This window comes from Vipera ursinii, assembly GCF_947247035.1.
Source record: "Vipera ursinii genome assembly, chromosome: 5".
Lineage (NCBI taxonomy): Eukaryota > Metazoa > Chordata > Lepidosauria > Squamata > Viperidae > Vipera > Vipera ursinii.
This window is the reverse complement of record NC_139518.1, coordinates 47,894,675-47,912,885: the sequence shown is the minus strand read 5'-3', so window position 1 is coordinate 47,912,885 and position 18,211 is coordinate 47,894,675. Positions and strand designations below refer to the sequence as shown.

Sequence of the window (18,211 nt, the reverse complement as noted above, 5' to 3'; positions counted from 1 at the left end):
TTCATGGATTTCATCTACCAATTCCACATTATGTCTTACCTCCACAGGCTCATCAGTGGCCACTTGCTTATTTAGCAGTTCATTATAGGCATCACATATGCAAGTTATTTTCACAAATCCAGTAAGACCATTTGGCAAGCTGATCACCAGATCAAACTGATTACTCTTTTTCACACATCCTAACAGCAGTGTTCCCTCTGTAAGAGACTGTTGAAGAAAAGCAAACGCTAATAAGCAACAGATATACTTTTACATAGGTTTGCACACTAAGCTTCTGTTAGTACAGGTAATATATGAATTTAAGGAGATGCAACAAAGCACCCAGAAAAATCCAGTTAGGTGGAAAGGAAACCATATCACCATTTCAAGATCAAAGACCTGTAACTTGTTTTATACTGAGGGTTTATGCTGAGCTTCAGAGTATACATCTAGATAATCAAACTATGGCTGGATTCATCTGTCTTCTACCAACATGTGGTTTATTTGTGTCCTTTGTGCAAACCTAACTAACTGAGGCTCATTCAATATTATGCTATATAAATAGGACTTATGAATTATTTTATCATGGTGAAATATTATCTAATAAAATCAATTGGGATAGTCAGGTGGAACAGTATATCATAGCACGATAGATAAATTACAGTGCAAAATAACAACCAACCTCTGCTGACAAAAGTTCAAAATCTTTAGCACTGGTTTTTGTAACAGCTTTCTTCTCAGACTTAAGTTTTTTTGGTTCCTTTTGATCTTCATATTTTTTCTTTCTTTTCCGAGTTACTTCTTCATGTTGGGTCTAAAATAGATGACATAAAAATACAAAGTTGCTTCCCCAGTTCTTAGTAATAGGGAGAGCAAAGCAATACATCACTGCAAATTTCAGGAAATGAAATAGAAAAAAGTTAAAAGAGTAAGGCTCATTTGTACATAATTCAGTACAATATTATCAAAATATATCACTGGAGACCTGGGTTTGAATGATCTATTATCTTCTATATTGTAGGAGCAGAGCTATGTCAATATACAGTATAGCAATCAAAAATTACATAATGTAAGCTGCAGCTCATGAAATCTTATCCATCATAATAAAATATGTTAGTCTAAAGGTGCTGCCAATTCATTCTGATTTTTATCTCCTGTATACAGAAAAGTAGGAAACATTCATTTCCATGTTTAATTGATCATGATTTATTGGTATAAATGAGAAAGTATGGTTAATTAAACTTGGATTTTCTAGCTAACTTAAACTACTGTGAATGAATGAATGAATGAATGAATGAACGAACAAACAAACAAACAAACAAGATTTAAAGACTGTTGAACTCCAAAATACTCTGGGTGGCTTACAAAATTAAAAACCCTAAAATAATTGAACAGTAAAAACACAAATTATGTGCATCTGGGGAAAACATACCCACAGTCAATTAGAATTTATTTATTTATTAAATTTATATGCTGCCCATCTCAGTATCCGAAGTAACTCTGGACCAACCAGAGAATTCTACAGGGATGTAGCACCCAAGGGATGGGGAACAGTCAGATTTCCAAAGAGTTTTTTTACATCATTGGGTGGAAGCCACATAAATCTCCGGCTGCTTTTTTTCAGCAAGCAGGTGCTGTAACAGAGAATGTATGTTTTCTGGGTTGCAATAAATGACATTGTTTAATTGAAGAACTGGAACATACATACTCTGTCCCTGAACTATTCAATGCACCCCAAACTAGAAATGATCTTGGTTCAATAAGGCATATCTTAAATCAACCATTTTTACCAGATCTGTACACAACAGCTAACTTATCTAAGAAGTATATGCTGCCTCCTCTTATATGAAACTGAAGAGGTGAGGTGAATGATTCAATGTAAGACTGAAACAAGCTATATTTTGGGCCAATTTGGGTTATAATTTTCCCATAAACATGTTCAAACTGTAATAAATGAAGCACAGTGTGCAATTTATACAGTGCAAACATTATTGTTGGGGGCAATAAGCTGACTTTGTAATAATGCCGCTTGGGGGGGGGGAGAAAGCCCTAATAAGCAGGCATATACATAGGATGAAGGCTATTGCTAAGCACATTGATTTGTGCCTTAGATTGTAAGCCGCCCTGAGTCTTCGGAGAAGGGCGGGATATAAATGGGATTAAAAAAAAAAAAGCTTGTACTAGAGCATCTTAGTACAGGAATCATCTAGGAGAGAATACAAACTATATATGGCTAAAAACAAGGCAATCTCCTTTGTATAAAAATTATTTTTATATAAAATGTTATATCTCATCCATCCACAAACCACTTAAGATAACTAAAAACAGTTACACCATTACTAAATTAAGATCAAATACAAAAGAAACAGACAAATGTTTAAATAAAAACAGACAAATGTTTTAAAATTGACTTGGGGCTCAGAGTGTCTGTTGGACCTATTAATCAGTTTGGTAAATTTTCATTTCTGCCATAGTCTTCAGTGATACACTTATATTTTAAATAGTTCAAGAACTACCCTTTCAAAATGGCTTGTTATTGATTTGAAAAAAATCAACTATGAGTAAATATAATAAAAGCATTGCCACCATTTGTCTCAGGTTTTTTATTGTATGTACTATAATCAGGATTAAACTTTATCTTAGATTCAGTATTTAAGTATAAAGAATCATTTATCCAAACCCATTTCCTTGTTCAGCTTTAATTTATATGACATCTTGGAAGAACTTGTTCATAGTTTCTCATCTTTATGAGGAAGTGGAGTAGAGGCTGATAGATCCACCAAAAAGGTACTTTTTGGAATTCTGTTCTTTCAGAAATCTGATCTGCCTGCTTTCTATCGGCTTCCGCAACTATTAAAAGCTCTAGTTACTTCAGACAGCCTTTGGGAAGATGAATTAATGGAAGATGGCATCACCTCAACAGATTATAGTGTGATTATTTGCTTTTATAGTTTCAATGTTTTGATGTTTGTGAAGCATCAAGAGTCTCTGTAATAGCACCAGAGCACAAAATTAATAAAGAAATAAAAGTTGAAAACTATTGAAGCTTCATACCAAAATTTAAGCTCAGTGGAAATTAAGTATTCATATATATTTCTCTCCCACGTTCTTTTTTAAAGTGTTCCCATATTATCACTTTGGAATTTGAAAAACTGCTAATAGTTTGGAAGATAGACTCAAGATCCAAAAAAATATTGACACATTTGAGCACTGGAGCCTATTCAACAAGATACAGTTTAGTGAAAAGTGGCCAGAAAAACCAGATGCCCAGGTACAGGATAGGCAGTACTTAGCTCAACAGTAATGCCTGTGAGACGGGCCTAGATGTCCTGAGGGACCACTGCTTAAATATCAACTAGCAGTGTGCTGCAGCTGCCAAAGAAGCCAACACAGTTCTAGGTTGCATCAACAGAGGGACAACATCAAGAAATGATAGTCTCGCTCTATATTGTATTAGTGAGGCCACACTTAGAATACTACATCCAGTTCTAATCACCAAGATTAAAAGAAAGATGCCCTATAGGCCCTAGAAAGAGTGCAGAGAACAGCAACAAAATGATAAGGGGTATGATGAATGTTAAGGGAACAATGTATGTTCTAGCCCACGGGTGTCAAACTCGCCACATCATGTGACGTGTCGTGACTTTTTTTGCATTGCCGGAGCTGGGGTGGGCACAGTCTACATATGATGCAACCGGCCCAGAGACCGGCAGTTTGACACCCATGTTCTAGCCTAAGAGGCTTAGGGGAGACATGAAAGCCATCTTCCAATACTTGAAGGACTGTCACAGGGAAGAGAGCATCAATTTACTCTTCATAACATCTGAGGGTAGGACAAGAAGTAATGGTTGGAAGCTCATTAGAGGGTGATTCAACCTCGAAATAAAAAAGAAATTTCATGACAGTGGCAACAACTAATCAATGGAAAAGCTTGCCTCCCAAAGTTGTGGGTGCTCCATCACTGAAGGTTTTCAAGAAAAGACTGGACAACCATTTGTCTGGGATGATATAAGGACTCCAGCCTTGGGCAGGGAGATGGATTAGACCTCCAACATCCCTTCCAGCCCTATGACTCTAAGAAAGCCAGGGAATAAGGCAATTGGTATCAGTCACAAAACTAGTTAGAAGAATCAATAGTTTGAGGCAATAAAAGTTTAGATCAGACATGTCAAACTTGCGACGTCACGCAACACATCGGGACGATTTTGTCATTGCCGGCAACGTGGTGGGTGCGGCTTCCGGATAATGCGTCTGGCCTGCGGGCTGGCAATTTGACACCCCTGGTTTAGATGTTCATAATTTGCATACCTTGAATAAATTATCTTCTTCAACTGTTGTTTGTCTGACTGCTTTTTCTTCCTGTCCTTTCTTCTGTATACCACCTCTTGGAAAATTCTCCTCTATAGATGACATGGTTGTCTTTCTACATGAAAGGAAACTGAACTATTAGAATTTATAAATCGTTCATCAGGACAAAATTATACAACATAAGCATTCTTTCATTTTAGGAATGACAGATATTAATTCATAAGAATATCAAATACCTGACTCATTTTTTTAAAAAAAATATTAGCTCTTTGGCCATTCTAACAGTGCCAAAAATTGGAACCATCCAAATATATATATATGATCCCACGTCATCCTCCACCTCTGGGTAAGTAAGCGGGTAGTGATGGGAAGTTCAAAACAACCAAAAGAGATGAGACAGGGGAAGGTCAATGCTTTCTGGAACACTGATAATCAAGATTCATTCTTTATCAATAACTAAGTCCTGGGCCAGGGAGATCATAGACATTTTAATTGACTACATCATCATACAAATATTCTAAAACAGAACTGTTATAACAGTTGACTATTTTCAGTCTTTTGTTTCAGTGAGCTGTAGTTTCACAATGGCTAGTTGTTAAGATTGACAGATGATTTTTCTATGACTTATTAAACTAAAGCTTTTCAAATTGGGATGGAAAGTGTTTCAACTGCGTAATTATTTGTAGTCAATTACTGAATTCATATTGCAAAAGTAGTTAAAATGAGCTTTTCTTAGGAAAAATATCCTGGAAATTCTGAAGAGTTAATCTAGATCCTGAAATTCCTTGCATAGCATCACAGTGTCCCTATTACTATTATCTCTAGAAATAATCCTTATAGTCCAATAAAAATAAATATGTATTTGTAACACAGAAAGTAAGTTATGCCTTTGCTATGTGTCTGCTTCGAATAAATTATTTTAACCTCAGCTTGCCTTTCAAACATTTAATTAGCTATTTTTTATATCTCACTATTAGCATAAGACAGCAGTACAAACTGTTATTCCAAAATTAATAACAATCACTTTGGTTTGTTAATATATTTCTAAACATTAACTAACATTGTAAGTTTTGGTACAGATCTTTTTCAATCCAAAGTATCCCCCACTAAGCATTGTCTCCATGATTTAAAAAAAAAATAAACCTTTATTGTCAAAGTACAACATGTGTACATTGAGATTAGCTGAGCCTCCCCCCCCCCCCCGTGCTCTCTCCCCCCAACGCACAGTGACAACAAACACTCCATCCCACCACACTATGTGAACCAACTACACCACACACCGGCCTCCCAAGTCAATTCTGCATAAGATTATGTCCCATTTAAAAGCCGAACAGCCCACGGATAAAAGCTATTTTTCAGCCTGTTGGTACGGCTGGCTATATTCCTATATCTCCTACCGGATGGTAGGAGAGTAAAGAGATACCGTCCAGGGTGTGAGTCATCCCTGAGAATCTTCCTCACTCTTCCAAGGCAACGAGCCCTGGCAATGTCATCCAGTGGTGTCAGGGAACAGCCCACAATGTCTTGTGCTGTGCTCACTACCCTCTGTAATACTTTCCTATCCGCGGCTGTCAGACCAGCATACCAAACCACAATACCATACGAGAGGACGCTCTCTATATTAGACCGGTTTAAAAAAATGTTAAACATGAGATGCTGTTTAACATGGGATGCTGTTTTCAGCATATTACAGAAAACTTTGAGCAAACACAATATCTGAATAACTTTGCATTCTGCAAAATGCTTTTATGCTTTCTTATAAATAGGTATGATTAGTTCACTGTTTGGAATGGTCTTTGAGGTGCACCTGGAGTCTTATTCATATATTACCTGCTAGCTATAAGCTAATACTATCTATCAGCTACATATATTATCCATTAGCTATTATCATCACAGATGCAGAACACCAAATAAAAGTGCAGCACTGAATAAATTGTTAGGCAGAATACAATTCAACCTTATAAAGTCACTCTTCTGCACAGTGTAGCAGGATTTTAAGAGGCCCAATTTTCGTAAGGTACAGACTGTGGCTGCTACTCATCTCTTTATTAATATTATAGATTCCTATAAAGTTAGAAAGCACCCTTGCTCAGCTATGACTCTAAGTCCTAAGTGGCTGCATAATAAGCTGAAACCAATATACAAGAAAAATACTTATAAACTGATTTCTACCCATTTCACAATTGAAAAGGGCTGGAATTTTAAAAGGTCTGCAAGCATTTGAAACCAGTACTGCAGCCATGGTGAAGATGAAGGCTGTTTCTTTTGTGCATAAGATTTTTTGATGCAGCTACCCAGTGCTTTTTTTGTAAAAGAAAAAGGTGCCGCAACTCACACACGTCATACAACCTGCCTTGCCTACCCTACAAGGTTCCATCCAAAAAAGGTGCCGGAACTCCGTTCTGGGCGTTCTATGAGGAAAAAAGCCCTGCAGTTACCAAAAGGGGTAATAATGGAAGACAAACAGGAGCCACAATGAATGGCTGCAGTATACAGGTAGTCCTCGACTTTTGACCACCATTGAGCCCTAAATTTATCTTGTTAAGGGAGACATGTGTAAAGTGAGTTTTGCCCCATTGTATGATCTTTCTTGCTGCAGTTGTTAAGTGAATCATTGCAGTGGTTAAGTTAATAACACAGTTGTTAAGTGACTCTGGCTTCCCCCTTTGCTTGTCAGAAGGTCTCAAAAGGTGATCATGTGACTCTGGGACACTGCAACCCTCATGAGTCAGTTGCCAAGCCGCTGAATCAGGTGACTATGGGGATGCTGCAACGGACATAAACGAAAAACGGTCCTAAGTCATTGTTTTCAGTGCCACTGTAACTTTGAACGGTCACTAAATGAACGGTTGTAAGTCGAAGACTACTTGTACCAATAAGGCTATGTTCACAGTAAGCAGAACTAAATTTATCTAAAATTGTTAGGGAATTTTTTTTTCTTCACAAAATTTTATAAAATTATATTCTTCCAGTGATGCCTATTAGGCACTCTGTGAATAATAATAATAATAATAATAATAATAATAATAATAATAATAATAATAAATAATTAATAATAAGTTAATAATAATAATAATAATAATAATAATAATAATAATAATTAAAATAATAATAATAATAATAATAATAATAATAATAATAATAATAATAATAATAATAATAATAATAATAATAAAAAGCTGGGAAACGATTATTTCAGCGGAGCCTATAAACCCACTCCGCAACTCTTAGGGTCTACACAAGTTCAACACGTGGAACTCATGTTGCTTTTTTCCTCCATTCCCAGTTCGGTAAGCCTTTCCTCTTTACGTCCTGATCCGTTCCTTCTCCCCACATCTCCCTCGCCTTTTTCCAAAAAGCCGTCTTACATTCCTCATACTTACTTTCACGTATCAATCGCACGCTTGAAGAAAAGTCACCATTTGCTCCTTGACCCGGAATGGAAAACGATGCCGGAAAAAAAGGTAAAAGGAAGTGAAGCCGATTACCAAGTGACCATAGAGTAACGGCACTGATTTCCGTCACAGAAGGGAGAAACTAGCAATTTGACGAGCATATTCATCGGCCAATAGAAGCAACCGGTCTTGGCCACAGTTCCGTTTTGGATAAATAAACTCCCGCCTCAGAGCATCAAAGATTGGTTAAGGAACGTTGGTCAATTGAATGACTCCATTTTGTACATGAAGGGCATTGAGTCGCTGATACCTGGAGGAGGCACCGGTGAGTGCCGCCTTGTCTTGTTATTGGTATTTGTTTTTGTAAAAAGCAATAATATTTCTCAGCATGCTTTGAAGTATATTAAATTTTTATCGTATATAACTAGGCGAAGTGTACCAATTTTGTTCTGCATTTATTTGAAATATTATGCATGTTTTTACAAATGTAGCTATTTTTATAGCATCCTTCTCAACCAGAGTCTTCCATTTGTTTTGAATCATAGCTTTTGTAATTACAGTATCATGCAACGTGACAGTCCCAACAATTGAAAGGCACCAGGAGGGCGAAAACTGATCAATAGGATTATTTGCTGCCTGATAAATGGGAATATGTGCTGGTGCATGCAACCGGCATCCTGTAGTTATATAGTAATTTTTTTTGTTCTGGGATGGTTAAAATGTTGAGTTTGTGTTTGAGTAGTGCTGCCTGTCTTGGATCTATAGGTGAACCATCTTCATATTTCAGATTTTCTGTTCTTAAGTGGATATAAATTCAGGTGGAAAAGGGATCTCGTGTGCTCGTCTAGTTAAAAAAGTAAAATACTTGGTAAGTGGTTTTCATATTTAACAGACGACTTAGCTTTAATTGTTGTATTGGATTGATTTGTTTATACTCCCCATGCCTGTATTTCATCTCAAATCCTAAAGGGATAGAATATACCGCCATACTTTCCTATTCACTGTAATCAGGTACAGATGTATTGAATGCTATGACATATTTGTCCCTTATCTGGGGAGATAAATTCTCATACTCTTTAAAGTTCATAATTGTGTACAATGTTAATTGATCCCTAAAAGATTAATGTCCCAATAGGATGTTGCTTTTGATTTTTATGTTATTGGCTGGAAAAATTGGTGCTCTAAGAATACCTACAACATTCTCCTATGCTAAAAACAACACAATCCTACATCCCAGCCCAAGCAGAATACGCTCTTGTTACCTATTGTGCATTGTTAACTCCCTCTCCTAGTTGCATGCAACTTTTGGTTTTTACTGTCTGGAAGTGTGATAAATCTAGGAGAAGATGAAGCGAAACAATAGTATATTGATTGTCATAGGTTCCTTTTGAAGGTACTGGGGAACAGATTGGTCCATTGTGGAAAAACACACCAAAGGAGAGAGGTTAAGGTCTTGATTTTTACACTGTCTTGTCTAGCACTAACAACTTGATAAAAGCTTCCAGTGGGAGGAACAAACCATTCTCTGATAGAGAGAAAGTAGTTGAACTTCAACTGTAAACGGTCCTGGAGGAAACATTATCTGGACACATTGCAGTCACATTCAGCTTAGAGAGGATGTTCATTGAGTTTATGTATTAGTTCTAGTCCTCCTGGACTTGCTTGATCTCACAGTTGCTTTCAGTGCTATCAATCATAGTATTCTTTTAAGTTATCTTCAAGGGTTGGAGGAGGAGGGAGTGATCAAACTTAAAGCCCTAATTGGAGATAGGGGGTATTTAATTAATTTAATTTAATTTATTGAGATTTCTATACCGCCCTTCTCCCAAAGGGACTCAGGGCGGTTCACAGGGCATAAATATAAATGACAATACAAAAATTAAAAGACAATTAAATCAATGCCCAAGTTAAAACAAGAATAATAAAACAAGCCGATAAAAACCCATGTACCCCCATCAGGCCAGACCCGCTAGTTCAAATAAATGGGTCTTCAACCCATGACGGAAGGATCGGAGGTCTGATGCCGTCCGGAGCTCAACCGGCAGTTGGTTCCATAATGCCGGAGCACCCACAGAGAAGGCCCTCCCCCTGGGGGCCACCAGTCGACATTCCTTGACAGGAGGCACCCTGAGGAGGCCCTCTCTGTGGGCGGAGGGGAGTCGACGCCGGCAGCAGGTGGTCCTCGAGGTATCGCGGACCCATGCCATGTAGGGACTTAAAGATCATAACCAAAACCTTGAACCTTACCCGGAAGACAACTGGTAACCAATGCAGCTCACGGAGCAAAGGTGTAACATGGGAGTACCGGGAAACTCCCAAGACAACTCTCGCGGCCGCATTCTGTACCAGTTGGAGCCTCTGAGTAGTCTTCAAGGGAAGCCCCATGTAGAGAGCATTACAGTAGTCTAGGCGAGAGGTCACGAGCGCATGAGTGACCGTACATAAGGCCTCCCGGTCCAGATAGGGCCGCAACTGGCGCACCAGGCGAACCTGGGCAAAAGCCCCCCTAGTCACGGCCACTATATGATCCTCCAAAGTGAGTCGTGAATCTAGGAGGACTCCCAAGTTGCGAGCCCTATCCACAGGGGGTAAAAGCTCACCTCCCATAGAAAGAGATGGAACATCCCAGGTGTCCCGGGAAGCCGGAATGTACAGCCACTCAGTCTTGTCAGGGTTGAGTTGAAGTCTGTTCCTCCCCATCCAGACCCGAACCGCCTCCAGGCAACGAGACATCACAGCGAGGGCATCACTGGGGTGGTTTGGGGTCGAAATAAAAAGTTGGGTATCATCAGCATATTGATGATACCCAACTCCAAAACCACGAATGATCTCACCCAGCAGTTTCATATAGATGTTGAACAGGAGAGGCGAGAAGACCGACCCCTGAGGAACTCCACAAGCGAGAGTCCTAGGGGTCGACCTCTGCCCCCCTGCCAACACCGACTGCGAGCGTCCCAGGAGATAGGAGGAGAACCACTGAAAAACCGTGCCTCCCACTCCCAATCCCCTGAGACGCCGCAGCAGGATACCATGGTCGATGGTATCGAAAGCCGCCGAGAGGTCTAATAGGACTAGGACAGAGGAATATCCCCTATCCCGAGCCCTCCAGAGATCATTCACCAGAGCGACCAATGCCGTCTCCGTGCTGTGCCCGGGCCTGAAACCCGATTGGTAAGGGTCCAGATAATCCGCCTCATCCAGGACCAGAGGGAGCTGATGCGCCACCACACTCTCGACAACCTTCGCAAGAAAGCGAAGGTTGGAGACTGGACGAAAGTTGTTCAATACAGCTGGGTCCAAGGCAGGCTTCTTGAGGAGAGGTCTCACCACCGCCTCCTTCAAGATGGTGGGGAAGTAACCCTCGCTCAAAGAAGCAGATATAACCGCCTGGAGCCAGCCTCGTGTCCTCTCCCTAGCTGCATAAACCAGCCAAGAAGGGCACGGATCCAATAAACATGTGGTGGAACTCAGCTTCCCCATAATCCTGTCCACTTCATCAGGGGTCACAGAATCAAACTCCCCCCAGATAACATTGACAAGACCGCCCGTGTCCTGATCGCCAGACTCTGCCCAGCTGGAGTCCAAACCGGTCCGAATCCGAGCGATTTTATCCGACAGATGTTGACTAAACTCCTCGGCACGACCCTGCAAGGGATCCTCCCTCACCTCCTGATTAAGAAGGGAGCGAGTCACCCTAAACAAGGCGGCCGGGCGATTATCTGCGGACGCGATGAGGGTGGAGAAGTAATTACACCTCGCCTCCCTCATCGCAGCGAGATAAGACCTAATGTAGGTTCTTAACCGCAATCGGTCGGGTTCAGATCGGCTGGACCTCCAGCAGCTCTCTAGGCCCCGTTTCCGACGCTTCATCTCCCGGAGCTCCGCGGAGAACCATGGAGCTCACTGGGATCTGCGCCGGGTCAGGGGCCGCAAGGGTACAACCCGGTCGAGTGCCTCAGTGGCTGCCCTTTCCCAGGCTTCCACTAAGGTATCCGCCGAGTTGTGAGCAATGGAGGCAGGTGGGGACCCCAGCGCCGCTTGGAATCTATCAGGATCCATTAGGCGTCTGGGGCGGTACCATCTAGTTGGCTTCGTACCCCCACGGCGGGGGGTGGCAAAATGGAAGACCAGCCGCAGGAGGTGATGATCGGTCCATGACAGGGGCATAATAAATGGAAAGCCCCCACCAAGATCATCCAACCACCGTCCAGATAAGAAAATCAGGTCAAGGGTGTGGCCTCCCTCATGAGTTGGTTCAGAAATTACCTGCGTCAGGTCCATGGCCGTCATGGAAGCCATGAACTCCCGAGCAAGCTCAGATGAACCTCCCAGGGATGGTAGATTGACGTCTCCCAAAACTATAATTTTGGGGAACTCAACCACCAACCCCGAGAGGATATCGAGCAGCTCGGGCAGGGCTGCCGCTACGCGACTAGGCGAAATGTACACGAGTAGCAAGCCCAACTGCGCCCCAGAACCAAATCTCATAAAAAGAGACTCACACCCGACTATCTGAGGAACGGTGGTCTCCCGCGGACATAAGGTCTCCCTAACGATCACCGCCACACCCCCACCCCTACCCTGAGCTCAAGGCTGGTGTAGCACCCGGAAGCCTGGTGGGCAGAGGTCAACCAAAGGGACCCCACCCTCTGGGCCCAACCAAGTCTCCGTGATGCAAGCCAGGTCCGCATGCTCACCCTCAACTAAATCCCTAACAAGGGGAGCTTTGTTAACCACGGACCTGGCATTCAGGTACACCAGCCGGAGCTCAGGAGGCTGCACATCCTCGCTCCCGGAACCTCGGGAAAAAAGCAGAGGGTCGGAGCGCCTCACCGCTGTAGGGCTCTATTCTCTCCTCAGTCCTATTCAACATTAGGTGAAACAGCTGGTTGAGATATTTCATCAGGTCATTGATGATGTAATTCTCAACCTATGATCAAATAAATGATGTCAAGTTGCCAGGAGACTGTCCAAGACTGGATTGGGAGAAACAGATTGAGACTCAATGCCAGCAAGACAGAATGGCATTGGGTTCCAAGATCTGTCAATTTCATTGAGATTCCATTGTTAAATCTGAGCAGGTGGAACTGGTTTACAGTTCAGACTTCCCCTTGAGCTCATAGCTCCTGCCCAAAGAACAGGTAATAGACTTTGAGTTGGATACCATAACCAGTGAGCTTTTTCATACATGGTAGGGGGTTACGTAGCATCTTCAAGAGTTGATATACATTCGATTGCATTCTATGCTTGCTGCAACTTTCAAATTATCTTGAAAGGCTAAGGGGCACATTGCAGTAATCCAACTTGAGATTTACCACCACATCAGAAATTGAAGCTACGGTAAGTGTCTCTTCCTGGTATGAAGCAGTTGGTTGGAGAATGCAACCTGTCCAAACATTCAGTAATATTTCTACCAGCCTTAGTTGTTCATTTATTTGTATATTTGCTTCAGTCCTGGGTTAAATATCCATGGGATTTCCAGTCAGGCTACTTACTTGAGACAGAACTACAAAAAAGCAAGTAAAGCTGCTTTGTAACTGTTAGTGTGTTAATTGTTATTTGTTTACCAGTTACTAGTAATTTTGTTACCAATTAAAAGTGCATCAGATATATATACACAAACAAAATTGTTTTAAATTGAAATTAAGATTAATTTCTGTTGCATCTAGATCAAGCAATAATGGCAGGACATGATTCTGGAACACAACACCAATTTACAGGATTTAAGAAATACTTCAATAGCTATACAATAATAGGCAGAAGGAATGTGAGTATCTGCCATTATAATTTTACAGTATCCATCTGAAATTTTGGTTGATCTGACCTGTATGTATTCTGTCTTTAGTATGTGTTACTTACATATGGAAGCGTTCTAATGCTCATCCTTGGATATAAAATGAGGAAACCTAAGGAAATCGCAAAGAAATAAGTAAGTGTCATATTATTTGGTGAATAAACAATAACCTGAGTCTAGTAACATCGGACCTAAAATATCTCTAATGTAGCTGTTTTCCTATTTTTCTCTTTACATAGATTTTATGGAGCTCACTTAAGAAAAAGGTTTAATTTTGGGTAGTCCTCATTTAGCAACCACAGTTGGAAGTGGCAACTCAGTTGCTAAGTAATGCAGTCACAAAATAGAAACTCGTGACCACAATTAGCTTACAATATTACTTTAGCAAGGGAATTAATGTTTGTATTTACATTTATTGGAGATGAAGGAATTTCAAGAGAGTAAGCAGGCACACACTGGGGGATACATATTGAAAGGAACGGACTGGCACCAGTTGTTTGTCTAGCAAGCTCCTGAGCTGCAAACAAAACCCAAATTGTTTAAAGTCTAGTCAGTTACAGGCAGTCACAGAACTGAACTTGTTAACTTGTGGTTAGCATTCAGTTGGAGAAAAGCAGCTCAAGAAGAGATCACTTGTTTAACCTATCCTCTCTGTGGAAAGGGGGAGAAAGAAGGAAAATAGGTCAGACACAGGACAACATTTACTAATCAGCAAACACAGCATGGGCTTGATCACAAAATTTCTTTTTTATCACCGTCATAACTTCAGATGATCGCTGGCTGTTGCAGGCAGTATGCAAGGTCCACCTGTTTTAGCTGTTTTTAGTGAATGTACTGAAGCTTGCCCTATTTTATTTTCAATATGATAATATATGATTCCATAGTTTCAATTCTGTAATTCTTTGCTTAATGAAAAGCTTTTCTGTCACTTCAATATCCATTAGTGAACCTATTTTTATATATTGTTTACAGTTACAGTTGGGACTGGCAACTGTACTAAGGTCAGTAAGCAGAAGATTACCTGACTTCAATGGGCTTACGACTTTCCCATTTGATTAAGTGAAGCTCCACAGTTCCTAAGCAAAACATTACATGACCACAAGTTATAATTTTATTTCTACATTCTCTGATAACTCCTTTGTTGCAGTGGTAATCACATGACTGTGGGATATTGCAATGGTCATAAATGTGAGGATTGGTCACATAACTTTTTTTTTTATAGTCATATCTTTGAATAGTTGTTAAGGAGGTTGGTAAACAAGGACTACTTGTACACTTGTTTCCTCATTTCATAGGGGAGAATTGAGTTAAATAAAAGTTATGCTAGATCATGTGTTGACTGAAGTTTCTTTCTTTTTTCTTGGACAGATTCTTATTGTTGGACTTCCTTCTTGTATTGCTGTGTATGAGTTGCAGAAGCAGATGCACAGTTCAGTAAATCATGAAAAATGTCTATATTTGCCTTTGGTATCAATGTGTGAAAACTGTCCAAATTTCTGGTGTAAATTATTAATTAAAGAAGCCCTCTCAATCTATATTGCCCATAAATGAGAGTAATTTTAAGCATTGCAGTAAACCATCTGCTCCACAGAATAAAAAAGATGATGGTTATCATGAAAGCAACATCACTTCTCTTCCTTAACAGTTTTGAGCACTGATTTATTTCACTGAAAAGTATTTTCACTATTCTGCCTTTCTAAACAAACAGAATAGTCAAGATAGCCACTATAAAATATATGGAAAGTAAGCTAAAATAGCACAACCTTTAAAAAAAAATAGAACAAAGAATTCTTTAGAACAGTTCATGAATGCCTGTTTAAAAAGATTTAAGGTTTTATTCTGAAGATCTTAGTGTATGGACAAGTATATAATGAGAAAAACAATTTGTTAGATGTAGATCATAGGCCTTTTAGGGTTTAAAATATTGAAATAGTGATTTTTGGCCTACAAAGTTTGGTGTGCATCTGCATACATACGTATGCCCTTCAGCGTTCTCCATCCACCATACCCTGGGTGACTTTTCTATAAGTGAAGGGAAATATCAAAAGTTAAGCAAATGTTAAAATAAAATTCTGTAGTTCTTTTCTATATTAATAAAAATGGGATTTGTATTACTGGATTTGTACTCCAATTAACCATGCTATGTAATTTTAAATGTTAACTTTTAATAGATTGCCAGATTAGCATTTAAAAAGTGATACCCAGGTCTGTCCTAAATAGAAATAAGTCTGTAAATGCCCATAATAGGCAGCACAATTAACCAGCCTTGGCTGTCCTAAAAAGCTAAGCAGGTTCAGACTAAGTAAGTACTACTACTCGTATTATATTTTTATCCTATCTTACCCATCCATTTGTCAAGGCAATGAGAATGCCTAATACTACTGCCTCCTACTTTCCCAACAACAATCATATGAAGTGAGCTGGATTGAGAACCTGGCCCAAAATCATCACCAAGCCAGCTTTCAAGCCTAAATGAGACCTAGAACTCACTTTTCTGATGTCTAAGCCAGAATCTTAATTTTTACATCAACCTGGCTGTACTTGTATAAGAGGCCATTAGGAAAGGCTAATTGACCTGGCAATTGAAGAACATCCTGGAAGATGAAAATAGTAAACCACATTTATATTGTTATCAATAAAACTATATGGAGAATCTGTTAAACAGAATTTGAAGGAGATAGTGTTTTCCTACTACTTATTCCTGCAATTAGGCATTTTAAAAGTATATTGCATACAAGTAGTAACCCAAATCCCTAGTGAACATGTCTACTCTTATTGGGTACTATCAATCATCATTCAGTTTTATAATTTTTAAAGATGTTCAAAATTTGAAGTCTTGCAAGATTTATGGCCACTGCTGACTCCCTCTCCTAAATCATAATACAGTGTCATCTGATGTTCTGCATAAATATATTTTTAATTATTCTGACCATCTAGAACCTAGATGCAAAAATATAGTTCACTCTGCAGTCATGGTTGTTCTAGGAAAAAAAGTTAACTAGTCACAGCAAACAGTCTTTAAGAGCATAAAGCTTCCCTGAAACAAATCTGTACTAATCGAAAAGAATATTTGTAGCTCAGGGTTGAATTGCTGAGTGGTTTTTTTTTTGCTGAGTCTCTGAGCTTGGTGGTTTTTCTTACAGATGTGAAACACAATTTTTGTTTCAGTCCAGTGCTAAGTGCTAGCATCATACAATCTCAGAAATGTAAGCACATTTTTACCACAAATTACATTATCTGAGAATTATTTCACTATTCACTGCATCATAATTTCTTTGAACTTGTAACTATGTACAGGTAGTCCTCAGTTAAGGACCACTGTTCAGCAACTGAAGCTGTGATAAGTGTCATGGTTCCAACAAATGAAACTCTTCAAAGAACTTCAAGGCATTGTTTACCTTAAAAAATCTTTAATAGAAAAACATAGCTTCGGCACATACATGGTTGAAGCCAAAATCTGAATTCCCCTCCCCTAAACACATAGTATCAAAGCACAATACCCTCCCCTAATTAGCAGTCATAAATCACATTCTCCAATTAGTTTGAAATGCAAGCTTTCCCTCCTGTTTCCAACCCGGCCATTTCTTATCTCTTATTTCAAAAGCCCCAGAATTGTTATGTCTCATTAACTCCCATCACATTTCTCCTTCCCCAGTATCATCTAATTCTAAGAGCATAGAAATCAAAAGGCTGCATCTCCCTATGTTGTCAAAGCAAGAACATCCGATGTTAGCAGCGTTGACAGATAGTGCTGCAAAGTACTTAGCACTTGTTCTCAAAGTTCTGGCCACTGTACCACCCATTGTCACATGATCACAAGCCAGTTATTTGGCAAGCTCGCATAGTTGCAACATCTTATGGTCATGTGATCCTTGGTAAGGTTCCTTGCCAGCTTCCCATTAGCAGAGTCAATGAGGAAGCCAGCAGGGAAGGTTGCAAGTTGCTCTCACTTTTTCTCCCAAGCCATCCCTGTTACAGAACACAAGATAACTAGGGTTTCCATACACTGTAATGCACACTTGCATCACAGCACACCCCCAACCCGCAACCAGTTGCACTACTTCAGCATCCTGTGCAAATCACAGCACCTCCCTCTCATGCCTTAGTACTTTTCCAGCTTGTTTGCAAGCTGCCCAAGACTTCCCCATTGATTTTGCTTGTGGGAAGCTGGCAAGAAGTTGCAAGTCACGCTCCTAGAATGGTCTCACTTACGGTAATGTGATTTCCATTTAATGGCAATAGGAACTGCCAGGATTGCTATCATTAAACGATGCGGCCATGTGACATCACATTTTATGATTGCATTGCTTAGCAACAGAAATTCTGGCCCCAATTGTCATTGAGGACTACCTGAAGTCTTAGCATTGCATTAAGGTATGCTACAGTAATATAAGGTTGCTTCTTAAAGAACATGTAAAGATAACACTCAAATGGAAGTATTTTTACAGAATTTTTATTATAAAGATACAAAACTGTATAAAATACAAAATCATAATTATTTTTTAAAAAATGTATACTGGTTCCATGCTACTTGATTCCAACACTCAATATATACCTGATTTATTTCAATGAAGGGGGTAAGTCAAGATTTATTATTATGGAAAAGTTTAAGGCCATTATTCCTACTTGAATAATCATATTTCTGGGACAATAGTTTTTACTTCAATAGAACAATATTTAGAATTCTTAGAGAAGCCAGTGTCTCTTAAAAGTCTTAAGTAACATTTATGAAGTC

At 39.6% G+C, this 18,211-nt stretch overlaps 1 protein-coding gene and 1 long non-coding RNA gene across 5 annotated transcripts in view; one reads left to right on the top strand and one right to left on the bottom strand.

Moving 5' to 3' along the window:
- Nucleotides 1-7,732, bottom strand: part of PDCD11 (programmed cell death 11) — a 38,267-nt gene extending 30,535 nt beyond the window's left edge. For 2 of the 3 annotated variants that reach the window (XM_083364731.1, XM_083364733.1), the window contains exons 1-4: nucleotides 7,671-7,732; nucleotides 4,288-4,402; nucleotides 662-793; nucleotides 40-207 (exon numbers count right to left, since the gene is read on the bottom strand). In XM_083364731.1, coding sequence (XP_083220857.1) covers nucleotides 40-207; nucleotides 662-793; nucleotides 4,288-4,392 — 405 coding nt within the window. In that variant the 5' untranslated portion in view covers nucleotides 4,393-4,402; nucleotides 7,671-7,732. Of the gene's footprint in view, nucleotides 1-39; nucleotides 208-661; nucleotides 794-4,287; nucleotides 4,403-6,649; nucleotides 6,685-7,670 lie in introns of those variants that run through there. The other variant, XM_083364732.1, reaches the window with a different exon arrangement.
- Nucleotides 7,733-7,808: 76 nt separating this feature from the next.
- Nucleotides 7,809-15,522, top strand: LOC310641070. Of its 2 annotated transcripts, none has more exons than XR_014492668.1 (5): nucleotides 7,809-8,007; nucleotides 8,470-8,550; nucleotides 13,352-13,449; nucleotides 13,528-13,611; nucleotides 14,845-15,515. It is a non-coding gene; the product is annotated as an uncharacterized lncRNA (long non-coding RNA). The 2 variants fall into 2 exon arrangements; XR_014492667.1 differs by having other exon boundaries at nucleotides 7,966-8,007; nucleotides 8,448-8,550; nucleotides 14,845-15,522.
- Nucleotides 15,523-18,211: the final 2,689 nt, after the last annotated feature.